Source organism: Apis laboriosa, unplaced genomic scaffold (assembly GCF_014066325.1).
Source record: "Apis laboriosa isolate Shangri-la unplaced genomic scaffold, ASM1406632v1 scaffold42_cov153, whole genome shotgun sequence".
NCBI lineage: Eukaryota > Metazoa > Arthropoda > Insecta > Hymenoptera > Apidae > Apis > Apis laboriosa.
The window spans coordinates 817,564-839,465 of NW_025223257.1; the positions used below are offsets into that span (position 1 = coordinate 817,564).

The 21,902-nt window shown below is 37.1% G+C and overlaps 1 protein-coding gene across 1 annotated transcript; it reads left to right on the forward strand.

Annotated features, from left to right (window-relative positions):
• The first annotated feature begins 1,168 nt into the window (after positions 1 to 1,168).
• LOC122716184 (neuropeptide CCHamide-2 receptor-like) lies at positions 1,169 to 20,140 on the forward strand. The gene is made up of 7 exons (XM_043939039.1): positions 1,169 to 1,440; positions 14,785 to 15,024; positions 16,581 to 16,729; positions 17,072 to 17,271; positions 17,466 to 17,647; positions 19,011 to 19,225; positions 19,678 to 20,140. Exons 2-7 carry the CDS (start codon positions 14,785 to 14,787, stop codon positions 19,919 to 19,921), a joined length of 1,230 nt encoding a protein of 409 aa, XP_043794974.1. The 5' UTR covers positions 1,169 to 1,440; the 3' UTR covers positions 19,922 to 20,140.
• The last annotated feature ends 1,762 nt before the right edge of the window (positions 20,141 to 21,902 follow it).

The following is a 21,902-nucleotide window of genomic DNA, read 5'->3' on the forward strand; positions in this document are numbered from 1 at the left end:
GCATGAAACTTTTTTTCCTTTTTTCTTTTTTTTTTTTTTCTTTTTACCGTGTGTATATGCGTTGGAACGTTGCGTTCGTTCGATGTATCACTTACCGAGGGAATTCTAATTGAATTCCAAGTGGTTCGGCAAACGTAACAACGAATCACGCTCGCGATCCTGCGCAACCATTCCGCCGGGACGTTTCTAGAAATTCCTTCGCGCTACTAATCCGCCTGTGCGGCTGTCGGTTGACAATGTTGAAAGAAGAAAGAACACGTTGCACGCGAGGAATGCAAAATAAATGACCGATTGTTCGAGAGAAAATTGTTGCGGCGAATCTCTGTGTATTGATTTGAATATGAGCCGTGGCAGTACGAAGTACAATAGACGCATTCCTATTCAAGATCTTCGTCGTTTGTTTCGAACGCGAGATCGAGAAGGATATTTACTCAACACCACGTGTCGTTTGTTGTACGATACATTATTTGGATAGACGCGTAAATATATCGATCGTCATCGACCAATAATTTAAACTCGTTGGGGCAGCTAGGATATCTTGATCATAATTTAACTTCGATGCGACGTAATGCTATAATTACTCTTATTGGAATTTCTAATTATCTCTGATTGAATCGCCATTTATTACAAAATCAAATTCATCGTAATCGGTTTATCTCCTCGAATCCGGTTTATTTAATGAAAAAAAAAATCGATGGAATTCGATTAGAGTATCGCGAAATAATAATAATTTTACCCCGTGAAAGAAGAATGATGGGGAAAAAAAACTGATGTAAAATTGATTTTCGAATATCGCTTCGTATTGTTTTTCGATTTTTCGAAAAAGAAGAGAAGGGGTGGTTCGGAAGGGCGCATCCTCGAATAAACGTCTCGGGCGTGGAAAGTGAAGAAGAAAGGGTAGACAAAACGATGCATCGTGTTTTGCGACTGCGTGGAGGGAGCGCGGAACGTCCGCAAATCCAAGTTTCGCTTCAGTTTACGGCGCGCTGTCGATTTCGCCGAATTGATATCTAGTAGTGGTAGCGATAACTAAAACTGTATTTCAACTGTGAATCCATTCTTCTCTCGTGACGAGATCTCTATGGCGAATGGTCGCTCGTTGAAAAAGGAAACGCGCGTCCTTCGTGTGCTTTTAATATGTCGGCGACAGTAGTTTTTCGCGCTTTATCCTAGCGATTAGAAAATTTCCTCGCGGAAAAATTCTATTGTTTCGTTATTTATATCCGATTGATTTAAATTTAAATGTATCTTGCCCCGTCGAGATCGAGGGGAGGGCCCGAAAGGAAGCCTCGAGTGAATGGCGCGCGAGTGTGCATCGTACACTTTGCCAGGCAATGTATGAAGATCGGTTGAGACACGAGGAATCAAAGATCGTTTCAAAAAGGCGAAACTTTCAGCGGCTCGTGGTGGAGGAAAAGCAGGAGGAAGGCAGAGTGAAAGGTAAAATCATTTACGAAGTCTGTTGCTCAATTGAGTTATCGATAAACAGGATCCATCGAGTTATTCCGTTCGATGTCACTTTGCAAGGATAACTAAACACAATTCGCAAATTGTAATAGGATTATATCTAACAGGGCGTTTGTAATTTGCAAATTTGTAAAGAATAGGTAATTACACGTATTGTTAAACACGTATTGTGAAATTTAAATGGGAAAATGTTGAGGAGATCCATGAATTTTGACATTGAATATTTTTCGACGTTTATGAAAAATGTGAAATTATGAAAATGAAATGAAATCATTTGACTTTCGCGAGGAAAGCTCTCTGCATTTGTTCGAAAAAGCTGATTTTACACCACGCAGGTTTAAAAATAGAGTGCAATATACTATACAAACGTAGGTGAAGTGGCGAATAATTGATACGCAAACATTTCTCGTTCGAACGGAATGCACGCGGATACATCGCCGCGAACTTACAAGTGGTTTTCTAATTTTAAACGTAAAATGCCTCCGATTCTCGAGCTTCGCGTGATCACGATATTGTTAACACCGTCGATACCATCTTGGATCAACCTTGTTTTCCATCTCGAGGTCCATACCTTTTTCAACGACACAACAATTCAACTAACATCTATAACAATCACGCAAAGATTTCCTTGATTATTATGCATTCTGATCAACCTTCTCTAAATTCAACGATGAATAAATTGCACGTCTCGCGTCCGAGATACGTCCGCGAGTAGTTTCAACGAATAATTCAACGCGAATTTTGATTTAATAACTCGAACGTTTTATTGCGTTTCCGCACGGTCGAGAAAATTCGTACGAATTGTTGCTTGCCGCATAAATCGTGTTTAGAGTAGTTCACGCGCGAAGAATAAAATGAAGCTAGCTAGTGGTGAAAACGTGTCGTCGAATCGAAGAAAACTCGAAGTGAAAAGTGGGAGGGTAAAGCTCTTGACGACGATTCGGTTGGAAACGTGTGTTCTTCATCGGCGGAGAGATGAAGGAAAGCAAAAGATTGGGAAAAAAGATTTCTCGTTTGCTCAAGAATTTCGAGTTTACGAGGCAAATGTGCAAAAATCGCGTTGATGAACAAACGTATCGACTTTTTTATTTACCGTGTTTTTTTTTCCGCATTAATAAAAATACCGTAGAGGAAACTCTTTTTTTTTTTTTTTTTCTCTCCCAATTAATTCTAAAGTTCCGTATCGAATCGCTTGATTATTCGTTAAATAATTTAATTCGTGTATCGAAATTTTTCATTCACGATAAACAAGCATTCGATTAATAGATTTCAATATATCGAATGAAACTTTTTTGAAAAAAGTAGAATATTATGCGTACAATTTGATACAGTTTGAGAGAAGTGAAAAAGGAACAAGGCAGATTGGATCGAGAAATAACGTATTCCATGATCGTCGCTTGGACGCTTGTTTAACGTGTCAACTAAGTTTGACATAGTGCCTCAACTTCTCTGGAACTGGCGTTGCCAACACTTATCGCTTGCCATTTGCATCGAACGAGGAAAAGATGGCACTTGGTGAATGAATTTGCAAAGCCCGATAAGAACAATTTTTTTCTTTTCCTCTTTTGTTAATTATTGTTGTTTTATTAACGATCTTGTTACGAAACTTAATTTGGATACGAAATCAGATACCGTGTTTCTAACTAATTGGACATTTCTTTTTTTTTTTTTTTTTTTTCTTCTTTCGATTACACAAGAAAGTGACGTGAAAGCTAATATCGATGAGTATTTCGTGCATACATGCGGAATGCATAATGCACTCTCTCGATTGTATAGGAAGTCAAACAGGAGTGTCAAACGAGTCTATAATGAAACAATTGAAGCGAAGCTTCACTTTGTCTAATTAAGATGCTCCATGCTTGAAACGCTGAGGTACCTGCATTTTCGATAATACGCAATTTAGTGCATTTATGCGAGACACAACTATTTACGGATACAATTCATAATTCGTACACCAATCGATGGTTGTTAAAAGAAGCTTTATTATCGCAATTTTCTCATTCGGACAATTTTCTTCGAGTACAAACGATTTATCAAGATAAAAAAAAACCCTTTGAACTTTTCAATATTATTTCCACACTTTTTTTTATCAACGATAGTATCTGCGGCAAAAAAGAAAAAATTCTCTAGTTTTAGAGATTTTGCAGATATCTTAAATTTTGACGTTTCGAAATTTCGAAGAATTTCTTTGATGAACGAAATGTTTTTTTTAATAGATATAGGAAAAAATTTGCGAAAACTTGCATCCATTGGGAATAAAATAGAAGCAAGAAATCATCGTCCCTGTAAATAACGTGCGGATAAATTTGTTCAAGAAGGGTTTCCCTCTTAATCCAATCTTTAACTTTACCGATTAATCTTGAAATGAAAAGCGGTTGTTACCGTTCATCAGAGATTTGCAAACGATTCTTAATACTTTCTTCCAACGAAAGTTTCGACGTTTGAAGATTCCTTCGACGAAATCGCTTCGAGCCACTCGAGTTTCGAGTATCATCCACCATCGTGTAAAAGAAACACGTACAAGATAGAAATAGATAGAAATAAAAGCTCGAAGCAAACTTCGATAACTAAATAATTCTTACCCTTCTTAAGGATTTAACGTCACGAATATACCTCATTTTATCATCGAGGTATCTTATTATCAATTTGATTAATACGAGATCAAGAATGAAAATTGTACCATCATGAGCCACAGACCAAACATTGAAATTGGCAAAATCGATGGAAATTCGGAAGGATGGATCGAATCAGAAGAAGATCGAAGCCAAAACTACGCTACGAATCGAAAGGGATTCTTTGATTTGGCGAATAAAGAAGAACGGAGGAAAAACATGTTATTCGGTTTAATTACCTTGATTATCCGACTGTAATATCTTTAGAATCTTAAAAGTGTCGTCGACTAATTACCGACTTTACGCTAAGCTTAACACGACGAGGATAAACAAATGTTTTAAACGGTGAGCGTGAATAATTAAAATTTGCCTTGATTACGCTCGCCAAAGCGAGAGATTATTCGTCCGATGGCTACCAGTTTCCTTCGTCGCAAAAAAAATTTCTAAGCCTCTCTCTCTCTCCCCCTCTCTCTCTCTTTGATTTCCTTTTTTTTTGTCCCTTTCTCGTTCGATGGCGATCAGTATTTCCCAAGTGACGGATTACAGGAGAGTAGAGAGGAAGGTACGAGCTGCTTGGAAGGTTCATTAACTTGGTAACTCGAGGAATAACCTGGTCGAAAAAGGAGCCGCGAGGAAACGTCGAGGAAATGCCTCCATTCATGTATTATTCCTTTTCTTCGTAACCAAAAAATTAAATTCCAACCTCGCGTGTCTCGCCGTGTTCTGTTCGATTAATTAAACTCGAGAAATTATCCAGAGAATGTCAGAGATGCGAAGATGATGGAACTTGATAAAAAATTTGTCGTTAGAAACAAATAGACGAATTAGAAATTAATTTTTAATTATTCGAGGGTAGAATTCCGTAACGTATGCAAATGTATATATGTTATTAAGAACGGTGTAAATTAGTACCACAAACCAGATACTAGATACCCTTGCATTCAATCGGAGCGGTGATCAACGGATAGTCGTTTAATCCTTTAATGCACATGTGCCTGCACGAAAGGTTAAAATAAACTCGTTTCGTTGAAATGATTCGACTTGTTGAAAATCCCATCTTACTTTTCGTTCTTCTCGCTCTGAATGTCGCCTACACGATTTTTTTAAACGGGAGGACGAGGTGTTGATCTCGCGAATGAGAAGCGCCACGATCGAATTCGTGGCGATGGTAGAGATTCTTTGAGGAAGAAAAAAAGAAAGTAACCTTGTTTATCGCGTGGAAAGATAGAGAGGATCGAGCAACGTGATCAGAAAAAAGGATTAATGGTGACGAAATGATGCATTTCGACGCGACAATTAATTATTGTAACGGAATGGGATTAAAATTGGTTCGAGAAAACGTCTATTTAAACTTTTTAAACGTAAACAGGTACGCGATTCCGTGAAGTTTATCTAGAACGAAAACAACGGGGGTATCTGAATCTCAATTAAAATGATAATTGTTGCACGGGGAGAAGAATAATCAAGTTAAGAAAATACAATCAGAAAATATATCAAAATATGGCATATAAAATGAGTGTAAAGAGGTATTATTCGGTATTATTTTTAATTCAAAAATTCCAGAAATGCTAATGCTCGCTCGAGTCGGGTAGTTTGAGAAGGAAAAAAAACTTTAAACTAAATTTATTTCAACGTTTCCGATCGACAATGATCGAGACAATATTAGAGCATACTTCGTCTCCCAAGAGGACGTCCAAACCCTCGAAACTTTTAACAAATTTTCTCTCTTGAATTTCTCCTCTTGAATATTTTCGACGAGTTTCGAAACGTTGAGCCGATCTACGAGAACAGCTACGAGATTAAAGCGAAAATTTTTTCCACCATCCTTTTGATCATTTATCCATCGCTATTTACCGATTTTCAATTTAAGTTCCGAGTATACGTAACGATACGGCTTCCGGCGAAACGGAATAAAGAAGCTGAATAAATCAAGGTTTACTTTTAGGAAAGAGAGATCCTTACAGAATCACGCGTATCTGTATAAAATTACTTTAATCGGCAGACTTTGGCGGATGAGAAAAAAGTTTCTCGCGATTTTCAAAGCTCGTTTGATACGATTTGTCGTTTTCGTTGTCTCGAAAAAGAAAGATATGTTTCTCGAATGAAATAAGTCCCGTGGAATAAAATTCCATCCGTGAGAACGTGGAAGATTTTAATCCACGAATATTGGAACACGAAACACGATTGATAATTGCAGGAAAGGAAAGGAAGATGTTCGAATTTACGAAAAGAGTTTTAAACCTTTAGATCGATCCAGCGTTACGAAATTATCGATAATAAAATAATTTGCATTGATCCCCTGGATTAGATTCGCACTGGAGATCCCCGAAAACGATCTGTTTTAATTAAATACAATTCGTTTCGACCGGGATGCGAAGGATTGTACAAGTGCGAATAAGCCTTCATCTCTGATTCTTTTTTCGTCCAATAGAGGTCTCCACGGAATGGACATCGTAACAAATCTATTCGTTCGTTAAACGTTGTACGTATAATTTTTAATTGAAAAATATAATTCAAAGGAAACGTTCGATTAATTAAACGTCCAAATGACCACGTTTTGCTTTGCCACTTGTTTGCCGTTTCGCTCTCTTTATTTTTCTCTGTTGCGTGGATGAAGATTGCAAGTTGATGTTACAATCGAACGACACGAAGCGGAACATTCGAATTATTTCCCTGTGCATCCGATCGAGTTACTTACGTACATCGATTTCAATATTAATAATGAATATGAATGAAACTTTTTCTTTTTTTTTCTTTCTTTCTTTTTAACGAGTTCAAAACATATCGTTTCATATTTAAACGTTAATAATAATTCGTAATAATAGAAGAATTTTTGTTTCTGAAAAGGATCGGTGCAGTCACAATATGAAATATTTATCATCGAGTGGACACCTTTCAAATTGAATTTTCGTGGCGAATTTCCCGCTCTAAAGATAGGAATCTCGTTCCGCGAGACGAGATTTTCTCGAATCAGGTGTAATTAATTGTAATGCGAGATCCCTTTTGATCCCGGAATCGATCGATATCCTTTCCACCGGAAAGCGGAAGAATCGAGGTTTTTTTCCACGCGATATTTCTTCCCCTTTGCGCTCACCCTTTCGCGTCACCTGCTTTCGTTGCCTCCCATCGGAACCGTGTAATTTTTCCGATCGCTCGACCCAAAAGATGTGCAATCACGTAGAGGAAGCTCATTGAAAAACACTCCGCGTAGGATAGAAGAGAGAGAGAGACGGAAAGTCGCAAATGGGATCGACAGTCAACATGATCTGCATCTCTGTCGAAATAATACCGATTAGCTCTAATAAAGATTGAAGAATGGTGAAAGTATCCCATGGCGAGACGAGAAAAGTGAAGAAAAATTTTTATTCAAATGTTTCGATTCTTTCGATTCTTTCGGTGGGGAAAAAAGGAGACGAATTTGCTCGAAACAGGGCAGTTGCCCGACGGGTATTGCGCGTGTGAGATGCGAATCGATTCGATACATTAAATGTCGATACGATAATTGCGCTAAATCCTAAATAGGCAACATCTGGATAGATTAGCGGTTATGTCAATGAGATATCGCTAAGCATATTCGTTGCATAATCCATGATTATCAGCGTTAATAACGAAATCGAACATGACAATCAATTAATAGCTTTGTTTAATATTTCGTCGATCGTTTCTTTCTTCGTCTCAAGAATGAATTAATTGATCGTGACATAATTGAATTGCGAGATTGAAGTGAAAAAAAAAAAAGAAAAGAAAATCGCTTCGTCGAGCGGGAATGAACGGGAGAAAGAAAGAAAAAAAAATTCAGCGATAAATCGATTGTGATCCGGAATTCCAATGTTCATTTTTCGACATACTTTGATACCAACTTTGATACTACCAACTAAGATAAACGAATTATTTTTGTCATTGTGCCCTTAATCGCGTTGACACCATCTCCTTTTTGATTACTGTTTACTTGTTTCCGGTTGTTCGAACGAAGTATCGATGGATTAAAAAGCTCTTTGACCAACTATAACGCAATTTCCCGGACAAAGTAGCCGGTATTCACCGACCACTTCGGTCTACTATCTCGTAGATCGTATCACTGGGTCGAGAATATTTGCGACACTGATAACTCGTTATCTTAATGATTCCCTTCTCTCCAAACCTTGAAGCGTGAAATTACTCGATTGAAAAGAAAGGGACGCGGGAAATGGGATTCTCGTTTGTAATTTCACCAATTGATACACATTTTTCCCTTCCATTCACGTTTTTCTTCCATTTTTTTTTTTCGCGCCTTAGGCACTCGGGCCGTGCCATTATGACGCCATAAAGGTGAATAAGTGTTTTATTTAGGAAAACGCGAAGAGAGGACCAAGTAAATCGGCGTTAATTAAAGACAAATATCGCGAATGGTGCATCGAGCATGTGCTTGGCACGAGCGAAATTTATCGCTCGTAAATGATGTAAAAAACCAACATCATTGTTATTAGAAAAAAATAGCTGCAAACCAAGTTAGCCATTTGTCGACAAGAATAAACCACTGTTGTAATGTACCAAGCATTTTTTATCTTTTTTTCTCCCCTCTCTCTTAATTATTTTTTAGTTGAAGAGGAATTCTGAGAGCGGGGAACAAGTTAAGGAGAGTTAAGACGAAAGTTTTCCAGTGGCTCGTTAAATTTCATTAAATAACGAAAATAAAGAAAGTTTTCGATACACGGGATAGATTATAATATCGGGTCGTCAAGAGACGTTAAAGGAACGCATGATAATAAATAAAGATATAGATTAAGGATGAGATTGGATTTTTATGAAATTCGCAGATAGATACATTCGCAAGCCAGATTTGAAATTGATATGGAAATGGAGATTTCCCTGGAAACTTATGCTATATACCGATCATCGTGCGTTATTCGAATTCGTTGAGCATTCGTTGATCCACGAATTTTATCCGATTGATTGTCGATAAGATCAAATTTTAGTTCGATTTGGATCTCGCGAATATTGCGATCGCGAAAGTTAACGAAAGTTGGATTGTGAAAACAATGTCGACGAATTTTCGATTTTAATGGTATATTTGGCTTGGCTCTTTATATTTTCCCCCAATTTTAAAACCGATCATCCGATATATGAAACCGATGACGACGACGAGAACTCTTCTTCGTCTTCGCGATACAGTTTTAATCTTCCTTGGAACGGAATACCTCAGCCCGATATTCGTCTCATCATCGTTTCCAAGACATTACTTTCTCCTTTCCATTCGTTTCATTTGCATACAGTCACGAGAGGAGATTTCGATTTAGGAAACTAGGGATGCTGCAACCAATTGGAAAAGTTGCGTCTTGGAAACGAGACAAGGATGAAGTTTCTCATTAACTAGCTACTCGGATTATCCGCGGGCGATACGAACTTTTCCCGTTGCCAGAAGAAAGGAATGAAGTTAGAATACTGAAAAGCTGAATACATCTGTTAACGAAGATTAATTTAGCTTCGAAAGATTGGAAGGAGGACTAACGTGTGTTTTCACGTGTGGAAACTTGTTGGAAATATTTGCGATCTAGCGAAACCCTTTAACGTTATTGCATAACACACACACACACACACACACACATTGTTAATTTTCGCTTCAAGCTTTTCATAAATTACGCATCAAAGCAAACTAAACCGCTTAGTTAAAAATTAGTAATGTGCCTGTTCATCTCGCCTAAAATAACTGGAAAACCGCGCCATTGCAACCATGAGAATATATATCGAGAAACCTTCCTCTAAAATCGAAATTTTCAGCCTTTGCATGCCAAAAAACCATTTTATTGATGCGATAAGATATTTTCCTCGAACGGGATAACGTTAAACGATCCTGAAACTCGTAAAGGTTAATAGTCGATAAAAATGCGGGGAAATTTTTCCAAAGAACCGAAAACCTTTTGCGTTAACACTCATCCATGTTCGATACGATTCGTTTATCTTTTGATATCGTATTCGATTCGATTTGAAATTTGAAGAAATTGTTCTTCGAAAAGTTCCCTTTCAAAAGCGTTTATTTCATTTTATTCGAATTATTTTTAATATTCAGGATATTTGGAGAAACTTTTGCATATCTTGTCCATTTATGAGACATTGTTGATGTTGCATTTATCCTTAATGCTCACACTTAATCATAATATCGGCAATATATCAGGAACTTTCTTTCAAAAGGGAAGGCTTCAAACTTACCCAGCTCTGAGTAGGATTAATTGCCAGGATTTAAATCAAGAGAGGGAATCTCGGGATCTAAATACCGATTCCGCCGAAATTAATGATGCATACATATGGCATAAATTTAATCTCTCTCCTCTCATAGAAGTATCTTCGAAAATAAAAATCCATAATTAGGATATTCAATGAATGAATTTTTGATTCTTTCAAAGAATGATCTCCATATTAAATATTTGGAATGTTATTTGAAGAAGAGGAAAAAAAAAAAAAAGATTATCGAAGGCTATGGAGCTATCAGATCGTTTCACTTTTTTTTACTTTTTTTTTTTTTTTTTTACGACGGCGATCAAATTTGAAGGCGCATGAATATGCGTACTCCATTAAAATAGTTGTTCGAATCGTAATACTCGCGCTATCCATTTTTCGGCCACGGTTCATCGATGATCGGTTTTGCTTCCGTTCAACGTGGCTCGCCTCCACGAGATATGCAAATGACAACGTCAGATCTACGCACCGCAACCGTAATTCCTTGTGAATATCATCACTAACATCGTCGGGATAATTATTATTAAAAATTACGTTTAATCGCATCGGATTTCGCAATTTTGTTTACAATGTGACAGGTGTTATCTTCCGTTCGAACGAATCCACTTCGTTTCAATCCGAAACAATTTCGAATAATTAATCTCTGTGTATGACGCGACGAATAATATTTGTATAATATTGTTAATTGCTTGTAAACGCGATGACAGCAATTATTTTTTTGATAAGCTGTGCACGCTTTTTCACGTACGTCTCCATGGCTGGTTTGTATTTCAATCAATCGCTCGATAGATCAATATTTCATTCGTTTTATTTTTGACATTCTAAAACCGCTGTTCAATTTCGTCGTATCGAGAATGGAAGAGTTGGAGGAGGAATGAATGTCTACGACATCGAGAATACAGGTTACTTGCAACATCGAAGACGTTCCATTAACCAATCTGGAACTAGAAAATAGGATGTTTTGCTCGCAAGAAAGGATCCTTCCAATCTCTCAAAGAGCAAGATAAGAAGAGATATTTTATTCGAGATTCTACAAGTAAAAATATTTCGATTTTTCATCTTAACTCTTTGAAATACAATTTTTTTTAGGGTAAAAAAGAATTTCAAATAATGCGTAAAAATTTTATCCATAACGAAATGTGAAATGAACAAAACTACTGAAAAATAAATTAATTCGATATTTAATTACGAGACGACACAGTTAACAATCCCTAATGTGCAATTTGTATACGTACAATTACTTTAATTAATAATTTAACGCGATATAACAATTGCCATGCATATCGCAAAAGGGTGGAATATTTTTTTTTTCTACGCTCCCAAAAATTAATACAATTCAATGCAAAAGTTTCGAATAATAGTTTTTAAAATTAATTCGGCCATTTTTAACGCAAGGCACGAAATACATCAGCTCTTGTTCCGCTCGTAAACTTTGTGATCCGAAGTTTGGCTATAAATCCAGCGTAATTCATGGGATGTCGCGTTAAAATGGCATAAAGCTTGGCAAAACAGGATAAGATAGTGAAAATATTCGAGCTAATGGAACCGTAGAGACACGAGAAAATGGGGGGAAGCCATTTCAGGTATAATGAAGTTGCAACAAGTATGCAATTTAACGTAATTGGAGGTAAGTTCATTCGAATGGAAAATGATGTCCATTTCCATTTCTCAATCTTCAATGTGTCGGCATCGAGACATTTTTGTTGAAAAATATCTAATGTAACGTGGATGATGGCGACGCGAAAATATCTTCACGGTTCACTTAGTAACGGGATCTTGGAAAGTCGAGGAATACGACCACAAGTGAACAAATTCAAAGGTGAAATTTGCACATTCGTTCATCGATGATACAAAACCGTTGTCATAAATTTTTGACAATTAAAGTAGAATGGAACGAAGTTTCTGATACCTTATCAAATTATCACCGTTTCACGGAAGAAGAAGAATTCGATTGACGTTTGTTACTCAGGGATAAAAAAAATATTTGCTTACTGTTCTGACTGATCAGGTGAGGAAAGTTAAATGAAGAAATTTAACTTCCTTTCCCCAGAAATTCGTAGATCTCTTAAAACGATATTATCTTTATCGAAATTCGTATATTTAATTTATAATTAGATAGAAAATTGAAAGGAGCAGTTTCTCCTTTAAACTGTGATGAAACAGAGAAAAAAAGAACTCTCGGGTTAAAACAACCAAGAGATTCGTCAAAAATAGATAATAATTTCCTTTCAAGAGTGAAACGTACATATACGAGAGTCTACAAGTTGCTCGTTGCGAAATTATTCTCACAGGAACGATATGAAATTATAATATCGACGAATATTCTCGAGAAATGAAATCTTCGTTGTCGGCAAGTTTATTTCAAATTAAAATGGCAGAGAGATCGTATAGTATCGCGATCAATCTGATTAATTTTTATTGCGATTCTCTATCGGACAGTCGGATATCGATACGCAGGTTTCATGGGACAAAAGCGAGGGTGGCATCGCGTGAAATGAAAAATGACTCTACTCTCTTTCAAATCGAAACTTTCAATGACGAAGAATTGTAAAGGAGATAAAAAAAAAATAGACAAAAAAGAGAGAGAGAGAAAAAATGAAAAGCAGGCGAAGAAGAAAAGCTTGCATAAATATCATTTCATTATCTCATCCTAAATCTTCCTTTTCTTTAAAATGGTGTTTCTATATCGCAAGGATCGCTATTTGCAATTCTAACGTACGATGTTCGATCTACATTAAACTTTGCCATTTTCGCCCACGCCTCATCTTTCACAAATCTCATATTCTGTTTGCTCGTTCAGATATAAACTATATAGTTTATCCTAATCTTCTCACTTGATCCAAAGAAAAGATGCACCCTACAACTTCCTTAATCTCTCGTTTCCGCGCTTAATCAGAAATTTAATCCTGGCTTTCGCTCCCGTTCATTCATGGCTTAATTGTCATGGCCATTAATCTCACGAAGCTTCTTCAAGTAATGAAGAAGTTTGGATAAAATTATGTCACTTTTGTTAAATTTGCTTGGAGAGACGATATGTTCACGAGACATGTGCTTGATTTTTCGACAAGTGTTTCAAGAAAAAGAAAAAAAAAAATATGGAAAGTTCATCCGCGATTTAAAAATATCCGCCAGATGGCGGAAAAAGTGGGTTTTCCAAGTGTTTCTACTTGGGAAAATATTGCACAAAATCTGCGGATCATCAAAATATCTGATTATTCCTTCGATTTCTTTTCACAAGCCTTATACTCGAGAAATTATACGCGAGAAATTATTCTGATTTCCATTATCTTTTTACGGGACGAAAATTCGAATTAAAGCAAAACAAGTATTTTAAATAGTAATGGAGTTTGTAAGGAAAGATATTTCCGAGAAAAATGATATTTCAATGAAATATCGACTGTCGTACGAGCTCCATTTTTCTCCTGTGTTCTTTCTCGTCTATCTATTTTAGAGTATATACATTGGATTTTCGAGCCACTGTCGGGGAATGATATTAAAACGTTGAGACAGAATTTACAAAATGTAATTTCTCGGCGACCGTCAATGACTGAAGAAAATCTTTTTCGTGCGACGAGAACCTTATTTTTTGTGAAAAAGAATAAAAATTCTCTTCACCTTTTTTTTTTCACTTTTCTCATTTTTTTATTGTTTTCCTTTTTTTCTTTCTTTCTTTTTCCTTCATGCGAAAACCACATGAATTTACGTGTAAATTACGTGTCGCTGCACGACGAATGTATTTCGAATACGAATATCCGTATCAAAGTGGTTTTTGTAAATTCAAGTAAAAAAAAAAAAAAAAAAAAAAAAAGTAAAAAAGAAGAAAGAAAGAAAAACCAATTTATTTGACTATCAATTCACCGTGTGGACACGCGATTTTATCGTTTTATTTTTTAATCTATATATATATTTGCATTCATTCACGTGCCCGCCTCGAATATTCTCCACTCGTGAAAATATGTCATATAGAAAATTGGATCGTTTTTTTATTTCCATTGAAACAATATATTTAAGTGCTCATGATTAATTCCTTGACAATATATCGAGTCATACCGTTTATTAATACCGCTTTGAGTTTTCAGATTTGCCATTAGTCAACTATTAAAAAAACTCGTTATCCAATTTTTCCACGATTGTTAACCACGAGTGTAACGGGACGAAACAACAATCAGCAATTCGTCGCAAACAAAATCAATCGAGAGAAACCCGATATAAACGTCGATATAAAATTTTTTGCTTTCATTTTTTCCAAGATACATCGTATATACCTGTACGAAAAATTTGGATTTTTAACAACGCGAATGGGACAGATTCTACTTTCAAGCAACAATGGTTTGGTGTAAATGGGGGAGAGGGGGAGAATGCGCCGTTTATTTTCATATACCGCGAAAAATATCGGGGGAAAGTACTCTATGAAAACATGTACGCGTAAGAGGAGATGAATTGCTGGTGAAGTAAGTTCACAATGGGAGACAGATCGGTTGTGTTTTTGCAGATGGCAGTGATCCTGAATGCAACGACCCTTTCCATGCAAGGAAACGAGGATGAAGAGGACGATAGTTACGTTCCATACGACCAGCGACCTGAAACTTACATAGTACCCGTTGTATTCTTATTAATCTTGGTAGTCGGTGTAATTGGAAATGGGATTCTGGTGTTCACCCTCGTGTGTCACGCCAGTATGAGAAATGTGCCCAATACCTACGTTTTATCCCTGGCTTTGGGCGATCTCCTGGTAAGAAAAACCAAAACCTCTTTCCTTCGAGATAAATGAAACGAAGAGGGATATTTTAACGCTTGTTGAAATGTGGCGAAAAAAATTCGTTGGAAAAATGTTTGCTTCTCTACGACGAATAAATACGTTGTTATTGTATTCATAAAAAATGCACGAGACATTCAAAGATTCATTATATAAATCTGTGTATTCTATGAATGATCGAATAGATTGAATTAGAAAGATAATCGAGATTGATTAATTCCGATAATCAACGCGCAACGCGATTCGATTCATTATTATTCATAAATTACGATCGTTGTACTCTTCTTCCATCTTCCATCATACGATATTAAGTAAGATGTAATGGATAAAAATGTACGTAGTATTAATAAACATATCGAATGAATTCCGACAAAGTTGGCATGGATTTGTGAATATTCCATGCACAAATGAGAGAAAATCCCAAGACGAGAGCTTCTTTCCGATTCGATTGCCCGTCAATCGAAAAATGTTTCTAGAATCCGTGTCGTTTGTATCTGGAAATATCAGAATTTATTCAGAATTTGTTCAGATCGCGTTGATAAATCCGATGTGAGTGAATCTAGGATATATCCTATACTTTTTACGTCACGATTTCGCGTAGAAAATAAACGAACCTACCTTCGTATATCCAAAGTGAACAACCATTTCGCCAACTTTACGAACTTTGAAACTTTGATCGTCGTTCTCAAGTTTTCATCGTCGTAGATAACAATATTTTTATATGTGATTCAATGTGTATGTGTATTTTCGATAACGAGTTCGTCACATATGCGTTTTGATCGATGTATTATTTATAACTATGCAGAGGATTTATCGAAGATCAATGCGGTTTTATCATCCGCATATATCGCGAATAAAAATTGTATCAACAATTATACTTTTTTAAATAATAATCGTGCGTTCAAGCACGAAAAGAAGACGCGTGTTTTGATGATTATGCGACTATGAATATTCTATGATGGCTCTTTATCATAATTTCTCTATCGTTTGGTAAAATATAAAAAATATACGCACATATTTGAAATAGAAGATGGCAAGCATTGATCGAAGAATATTTTTCTATAAAATATCTCTCGGTGTGCTGTTCTATAATATAAACACGATCGTATGACAAGCTGCGATCTATTCAATTTGTCGCGAATATTTTTAATTGTGCTTACTCCCTATAAACGGGCGTTTAACATTTTAATTTCAATTTGCTAGAGCAACAACGACACATTCATAAATGTTGATAAATGTTGATAAATGTTTCTCGCGCAATTACAAATTGTCGGGTACTATTTATTTTATTGCTTCTCGAATTTTGTTCCGGCCATCTGCAAATATCATTTTCATCTCCGTTGGAGATTAGCCTTCTCTATCCTTTCTCCATATATCGTAAATAATGCCCGAATTAATTAAATTTCGCGGCAGGATCGCGCAAAAATATTTTCCAATAATGATCGTTTCCAACAATGAAATTCTAATTAAACATCTCGCTTATGATTTTTTTAGAAAATACGGAGTATTTATCGAAGCTTTATCAATCATAGGTGATCATAACGTGTGTACCGTTCACGTCGCTTCTGTACACGATTGAGTCATGGCCGTGGGGCCTGGCAGTTTGCAAATTATCGGAGTGCGCCAAGGATATTTCGATCGGTGTCTCAGTTTTCACTCTGACCGCGTTATCAGCCGAGAGGTAAGTTGTCAAATCCAGTTACGGTTGGGAAATTGTTGTCCCAGGGATAGGGCAGCTCTTCCAACTTTGACAAAGTTCCGCCCCATTAATGGACCAATCGACTGGTCGTTCGTCTGTTTAATCAGTAATCCAAACGAAACTTTAAACGTTGAATTAAAATTTTCCTTCGATGTCCCTCTACAATCCCGTTGTTAAAACTTTTATCGTTGTTCAATTGTAATTGTCGAGGAAGTTCGATTCGCGTTGTGTACGATTGTATGAAAAAAAAAAAAGAAAAGAAAAACGATTGTAAAATGTATGAATTTATGAATAGAGAAGAAAAGGATGCCTGTTGCGCCGTAGGTACTGTGCCATCGTGAATCCAATTCGCCGCCATGTAGCCGGGCTCAGTGCAAAACCATTAACGATATTAACAGCCTGCCTTATTTGGGTGCTGGCAATTGTTTTGGCGATGCCAGCTGCCTTTTTCTCTTACGTGCCCACCGTACCGTTACAGAGTAATCATTCTATCCTGATCTGTAGTCCCTTCCCCGAGGAATTCGGTGAGTATTTCACGTCAAACGAATATCCCTTATCTGGGAAACCAATATTTCATTTAAGCAAAAAAAAAAAAAAAATAAATAAAAATTATTTACCATCGCTATTTCAATATTTATCTCGAATCATATGCACCAAGTCGTATCGTATGTATCGCGTGTATCGTTTTTATATATATATATCTCGTTTCGGATCGCAGGACAGAGCTATCAAAAGGGAATGGTGATGTTCAAGTTCCTCGCTTACTATGCGATACCGTTGCTAGTGATAACTGGATTCTATCTGGGGATGGCACGACACCTCGAACTATCCACCAGGAATATGCCAGGCGAGTTGTCCACCGGATGTCATCGTATGGAACAAATTAAAGCACGTAAGAAGGTACGGTGAAAAGAAGAAAATAAAGTTTATACGTAAAATCCAAAATTTTATCGATATAATTTTCATCGAAATAGTATTGGTTGGCATGTACAATAGTTGCAGAGTAACTTTCGTATGTGATGGGATAAATGGTTAAGCGATATAAGTTTAAATTGATAGACGGTTAAGCCTCTGTAAAGCAAGCCAAGTCCAATAATTTCTGAGAGAAAAGGCCAATTATAAATCACCGTGGATAGAGTTGTTCTAAAGCATCGTTGGGATGGAAGCTATTACACTTTCCACATTGTATCCGAATGAAAAGCGACGGTCGATCATCTTGAATTACATCCACAAGTTTCACGACAAGCTAATATTTCAATTTCCTTCAATTGGTTCAACCTCGCATCATTTAATAATTTGTTTGTAATTGTTGTACGTGATATGGAATAAAAATTCATTTTTGCATCGCACTTTTTATTTTTTCGAGGAAAATTCGCTTTCTCTTTTATTTATTTTTCTATATCGTTCTATTTATAAATCTATAAATATATTCTCTATAAATATATTCTATTTATAAATTGTTTATTTATTACTTTCACTATTGAATAAATGCACAGTGAAATATTCTGCGAGATAAAATTTTTATCGTATATTTTAAAAGTGACTTTTTTAATCAATTCGATGCTCCAGTTCGGTTTGAATCATTCAACGTAGGATGGCATCGAAGCGTGGCAACTGGAGATACGATGAAATCTTTCAACCACTTTTCTTACTTTTACTTCTTCCATGTTTTCATTCGTAGAATCCATTCAGCCGTTCCCTAATCCATTCCGATAACAAGAAACTATCCGACACTCGTTTCGAAAAATCGTGTTTGGTTATCGAACATTGTTATCTCGTGGAACAATCCATCCAATTAATGTAATCGATTAACTTATGAATACGTCGATCGAAAGCCAAATTTAATTTTTTAGATATCGCTTTGGAATTACGCGTGGACGAAATTCAATTTAATCGCTATCTGTTGCCAATCCACTCGAAGACGCAATCGAAATAATCGATTCATTCGAACGAGTTTCCGTTATCGCTTTTTTATTTTTCGTGAAGTGAAGTGTCTATACTCGTTCTGAAAAAACAATCTTTCTCCGCGACATTGTCTCTATCGATCTCTATTTTTTTTCACGATAAGACAAGACTGCTAATAAAAGGAAATTAGAAATAAAATTTGAAGATTGTAAAAACGTGTAATAATATTATCGTAAGCAATCAAATATCAAAAGTTGAAATCGAAACAATTATTCGAAATCGAGAGATTAAAGTTTTTTTTTTTTTAATGACTTGATTAATCCATTTTCTCAATATCGCTAATGGATATGATCAACAGGTCGGCAAGATGGTGATAGCATTCGTAGTTATCTTCTTTATTTGCTTCCTGCCACATCACGTGTTCATGCTATGGTTCCATTTTTGTCCATCGTCCAAGCAAGACTACGACGATTTCTGGCACGTCTTCAGGATCCTCGGCTTCTGCCTGAGCTTCATCAACAGCTGCGTCAATCCTATTGCACTTTACTTTATCAGCGGAACTTTTCGCAAGAGGCGAGTATAACGGCATAAATGAATTATAACACAGGGTCCATCGAAAAATGCCATTGCACGACACTACTCCTACGCCCTATGAATAAGAATAACAGAAGAGAAAAGACAGACCCCTTTCCTTTCCTCGATTCCTTCAATTACAATTTTTGTGTATTCAATGAGATGACAATTCTCCATTCAAATCGTTCATTATCGCGATTAAACATATGTATAAATAACCTGCAAATGGAAACAAACGATTAAAGATATAAAAAGATTTGGTGTAAACAGAGAACTCGAAAAAGTAAATAAACACTCGGGAAATGTAAACAAACCTCCCACATATGTAAACAAACAGCTCAGAAATGTAAATAAACAAACGAGCGTGAAGGTTAGCATTAAATATAGAATTTCGCAATTCATATGTTATATATGCACTCGTATATATCAATGAACAGAGATTTTGTTTATAGATTCAACAAATATCTTTGTTGTTGTCTACCGAGAAGGAGTAGAAGAATATGTCGAACGGAGACGACAGATAGTTCGGATAGGAACAGTAATCGGGGAATAAATTTCTCGCAAAGGAGACGCGTGGGTAGACAGGACACGCTCAATGAAACCAGCTTTGGATCCACGTTTCGAAGACATACTCAGGAACTGAACTCGACGGCTCTCTACGAATTACCGAGCGAAGAGACCACGAGGCCGACTTGATGCGGAGATGGATTGTAAGTAATTTTTGAGAAAGATCTCGAGAAATACAAGGGGAGAAAAAAAAAGAAAAAGATGTTGATAATCGAGGACCATTAGATTGGAAGTAAGACATATTTGATGAATATTTCATTTATGCGATACTGTAAAAAGTATGCAAGGACTGGGAACGAAACGCGAATAAGTCAAATTCTTCGTTCATCATTTTTTTATTTAATCGAATACCGACCTAAGAATGTTAAGAAACGTAGATTAAGAATTTTCAACGTTGTTAAGATTACTGACAAATTAGATCTAGAACGAAGATATTTTAATCGAAGGCCAATTCTATATAGGAATCTGTCCTCGATACAAAGCCACCGACACTTTCGACCAATTTCCTCGAGTTCTGATATGCCTGTGTATACCAAAACAGGTAATACAAGCAACAGTAATACGGACAATAGAACGGTTTCCTCGAGGCGGACGATAATCAACATTCTATTCACTTTGGACAATTATCTTTCAACCGATTGATTGATTATCGGCGATGGATTTAGGCTATAAAAAACGCGCCAACGAGGATACCGATCGATCTTAGGATAAACTCTAAATTCTCTAGAAAAATGACGCGAGAGAGACGATCGCTATTATCGGATTCAGGGTTGAGCGATACGAAAGAGTTAATTCAACGCGGCCTCTGTCGATACTTACAACTAATCCCACCCCATTTTTTCCCCTTCGCCCCTCCATCCCTCCCTCCTCCCTTTATCACGATATATATATATATATATATATTCATCGATCTTGGATGAAAGGGCTCAACGAATTGTATCGCAGAGAACTAAACAATGCGAGAAGAGAAGAGAGAGGATTCCCAGGCGTTATTGAATGCGCGCCGCGAGAGATTTAATTAGAGTGGCGAATGGAAGGGATATCTGTGCATTAATTGTGTTCTGGCCTGACGACCTTGCCCCCTTCGCCTGTTAATCGGGAATTCCTGTTTGACGTGCACCCCTGTTAACGAGATTTCCAGTATCGCGCAACTATTGGCCGCGTTTCCCTGGACGTGGTAGACGTTCCCGTCGTTCAGATAACGCCTGGACGTCTTCTCGATACCCGTATTATAACCGTAATTAGGCCACGCATCGACGAAAGCGTTTCCAAACGAATCGATACAAGGCACGAATTATGCATTAAGTTAAACGGCCGGGCCTGACCAACCGTGCCATGCGACTCTCTGCGCGTGTGTGCGTGCGTGCATGCGTGTGTGGCTCGAATAAAAATTCATTTAATCGGACCAGAGCTTGGTTTGTTATTCCCATCGAGGCGAGAAGGTAAACGTTCACGACTCGCGCGAGGACGTCGTTGCACGGAGTGCAAATAAACGAATCGGATCCGAGAGCCGCAGCCATGTTTTATTATTCATCGTTGCAAAGATTGAGAATGAAAAACAAATCGAGAATTCCTCTTAATGGCACGTAGTTGCGTGAAACGAAGGCGCGATCGATACGAGACGAGGAAAAAATCTTTATCTTCATTTCCTTCTTTCACTCTATCCTATAATTTGATATTTTCATACTTTATACTTTGGTGAAAATTTGGTGGTGGGAACTCGTCGAAGCAAGATTTATGTGTCTGTCCGGTAACAGATATCGTTTCCACGGCTGCTATTCTAAGCTATTCCGTAACGTATTCCGTTTGGAGGAAGGGGCGCGTGGCAGCCGTTTTTATCGGGCACAGGGCACGCGTCGAGCAAACAGGGGTTCTCGGTACAATGGTACACGCATCTGCAGGGAAGGGAGACCCATTTGCCCATTCGAATGCAAGGGGCACATTTCCAAGGGTTCCGAAACAGGGAGCTGGAGGGGGTGAAGCCATGGCAAACCGTCACCCTCGCAATAGACTCTCTTGGAACAAGGGCTACGCGATTTCGACGTGGTTAGTCGATGTCGATCGACGCCAGTCAACGGTCTTCCTGATTCTCGAACTACCGTATTCTGTG

Bases quoted from the DNA above. Each gene is read 5' to 3' on its own strand.
- LOC122716184 (XM_043939039.1), top strand. From the start codon at position 14,785: ATGGCAGTGATCCTGAATGCAACGACCCTTTCCATGCAAGGAAACGAG. The intron at 16,730-17,071 runs GTAAGTTGTCAA...GTTGCGCCGTAG, and splicing joins ACCGCGTTATCAGCCGAGAG to GTACTGTGCCATCGTGAATC. The intron at 19,226-19,677 runs GCGAGTATAACG...TTTTGTTTATAG, and splicing joins AGCGGAACTTTTCGCAAGAG to ATTCAACAAATATCTTTGTT.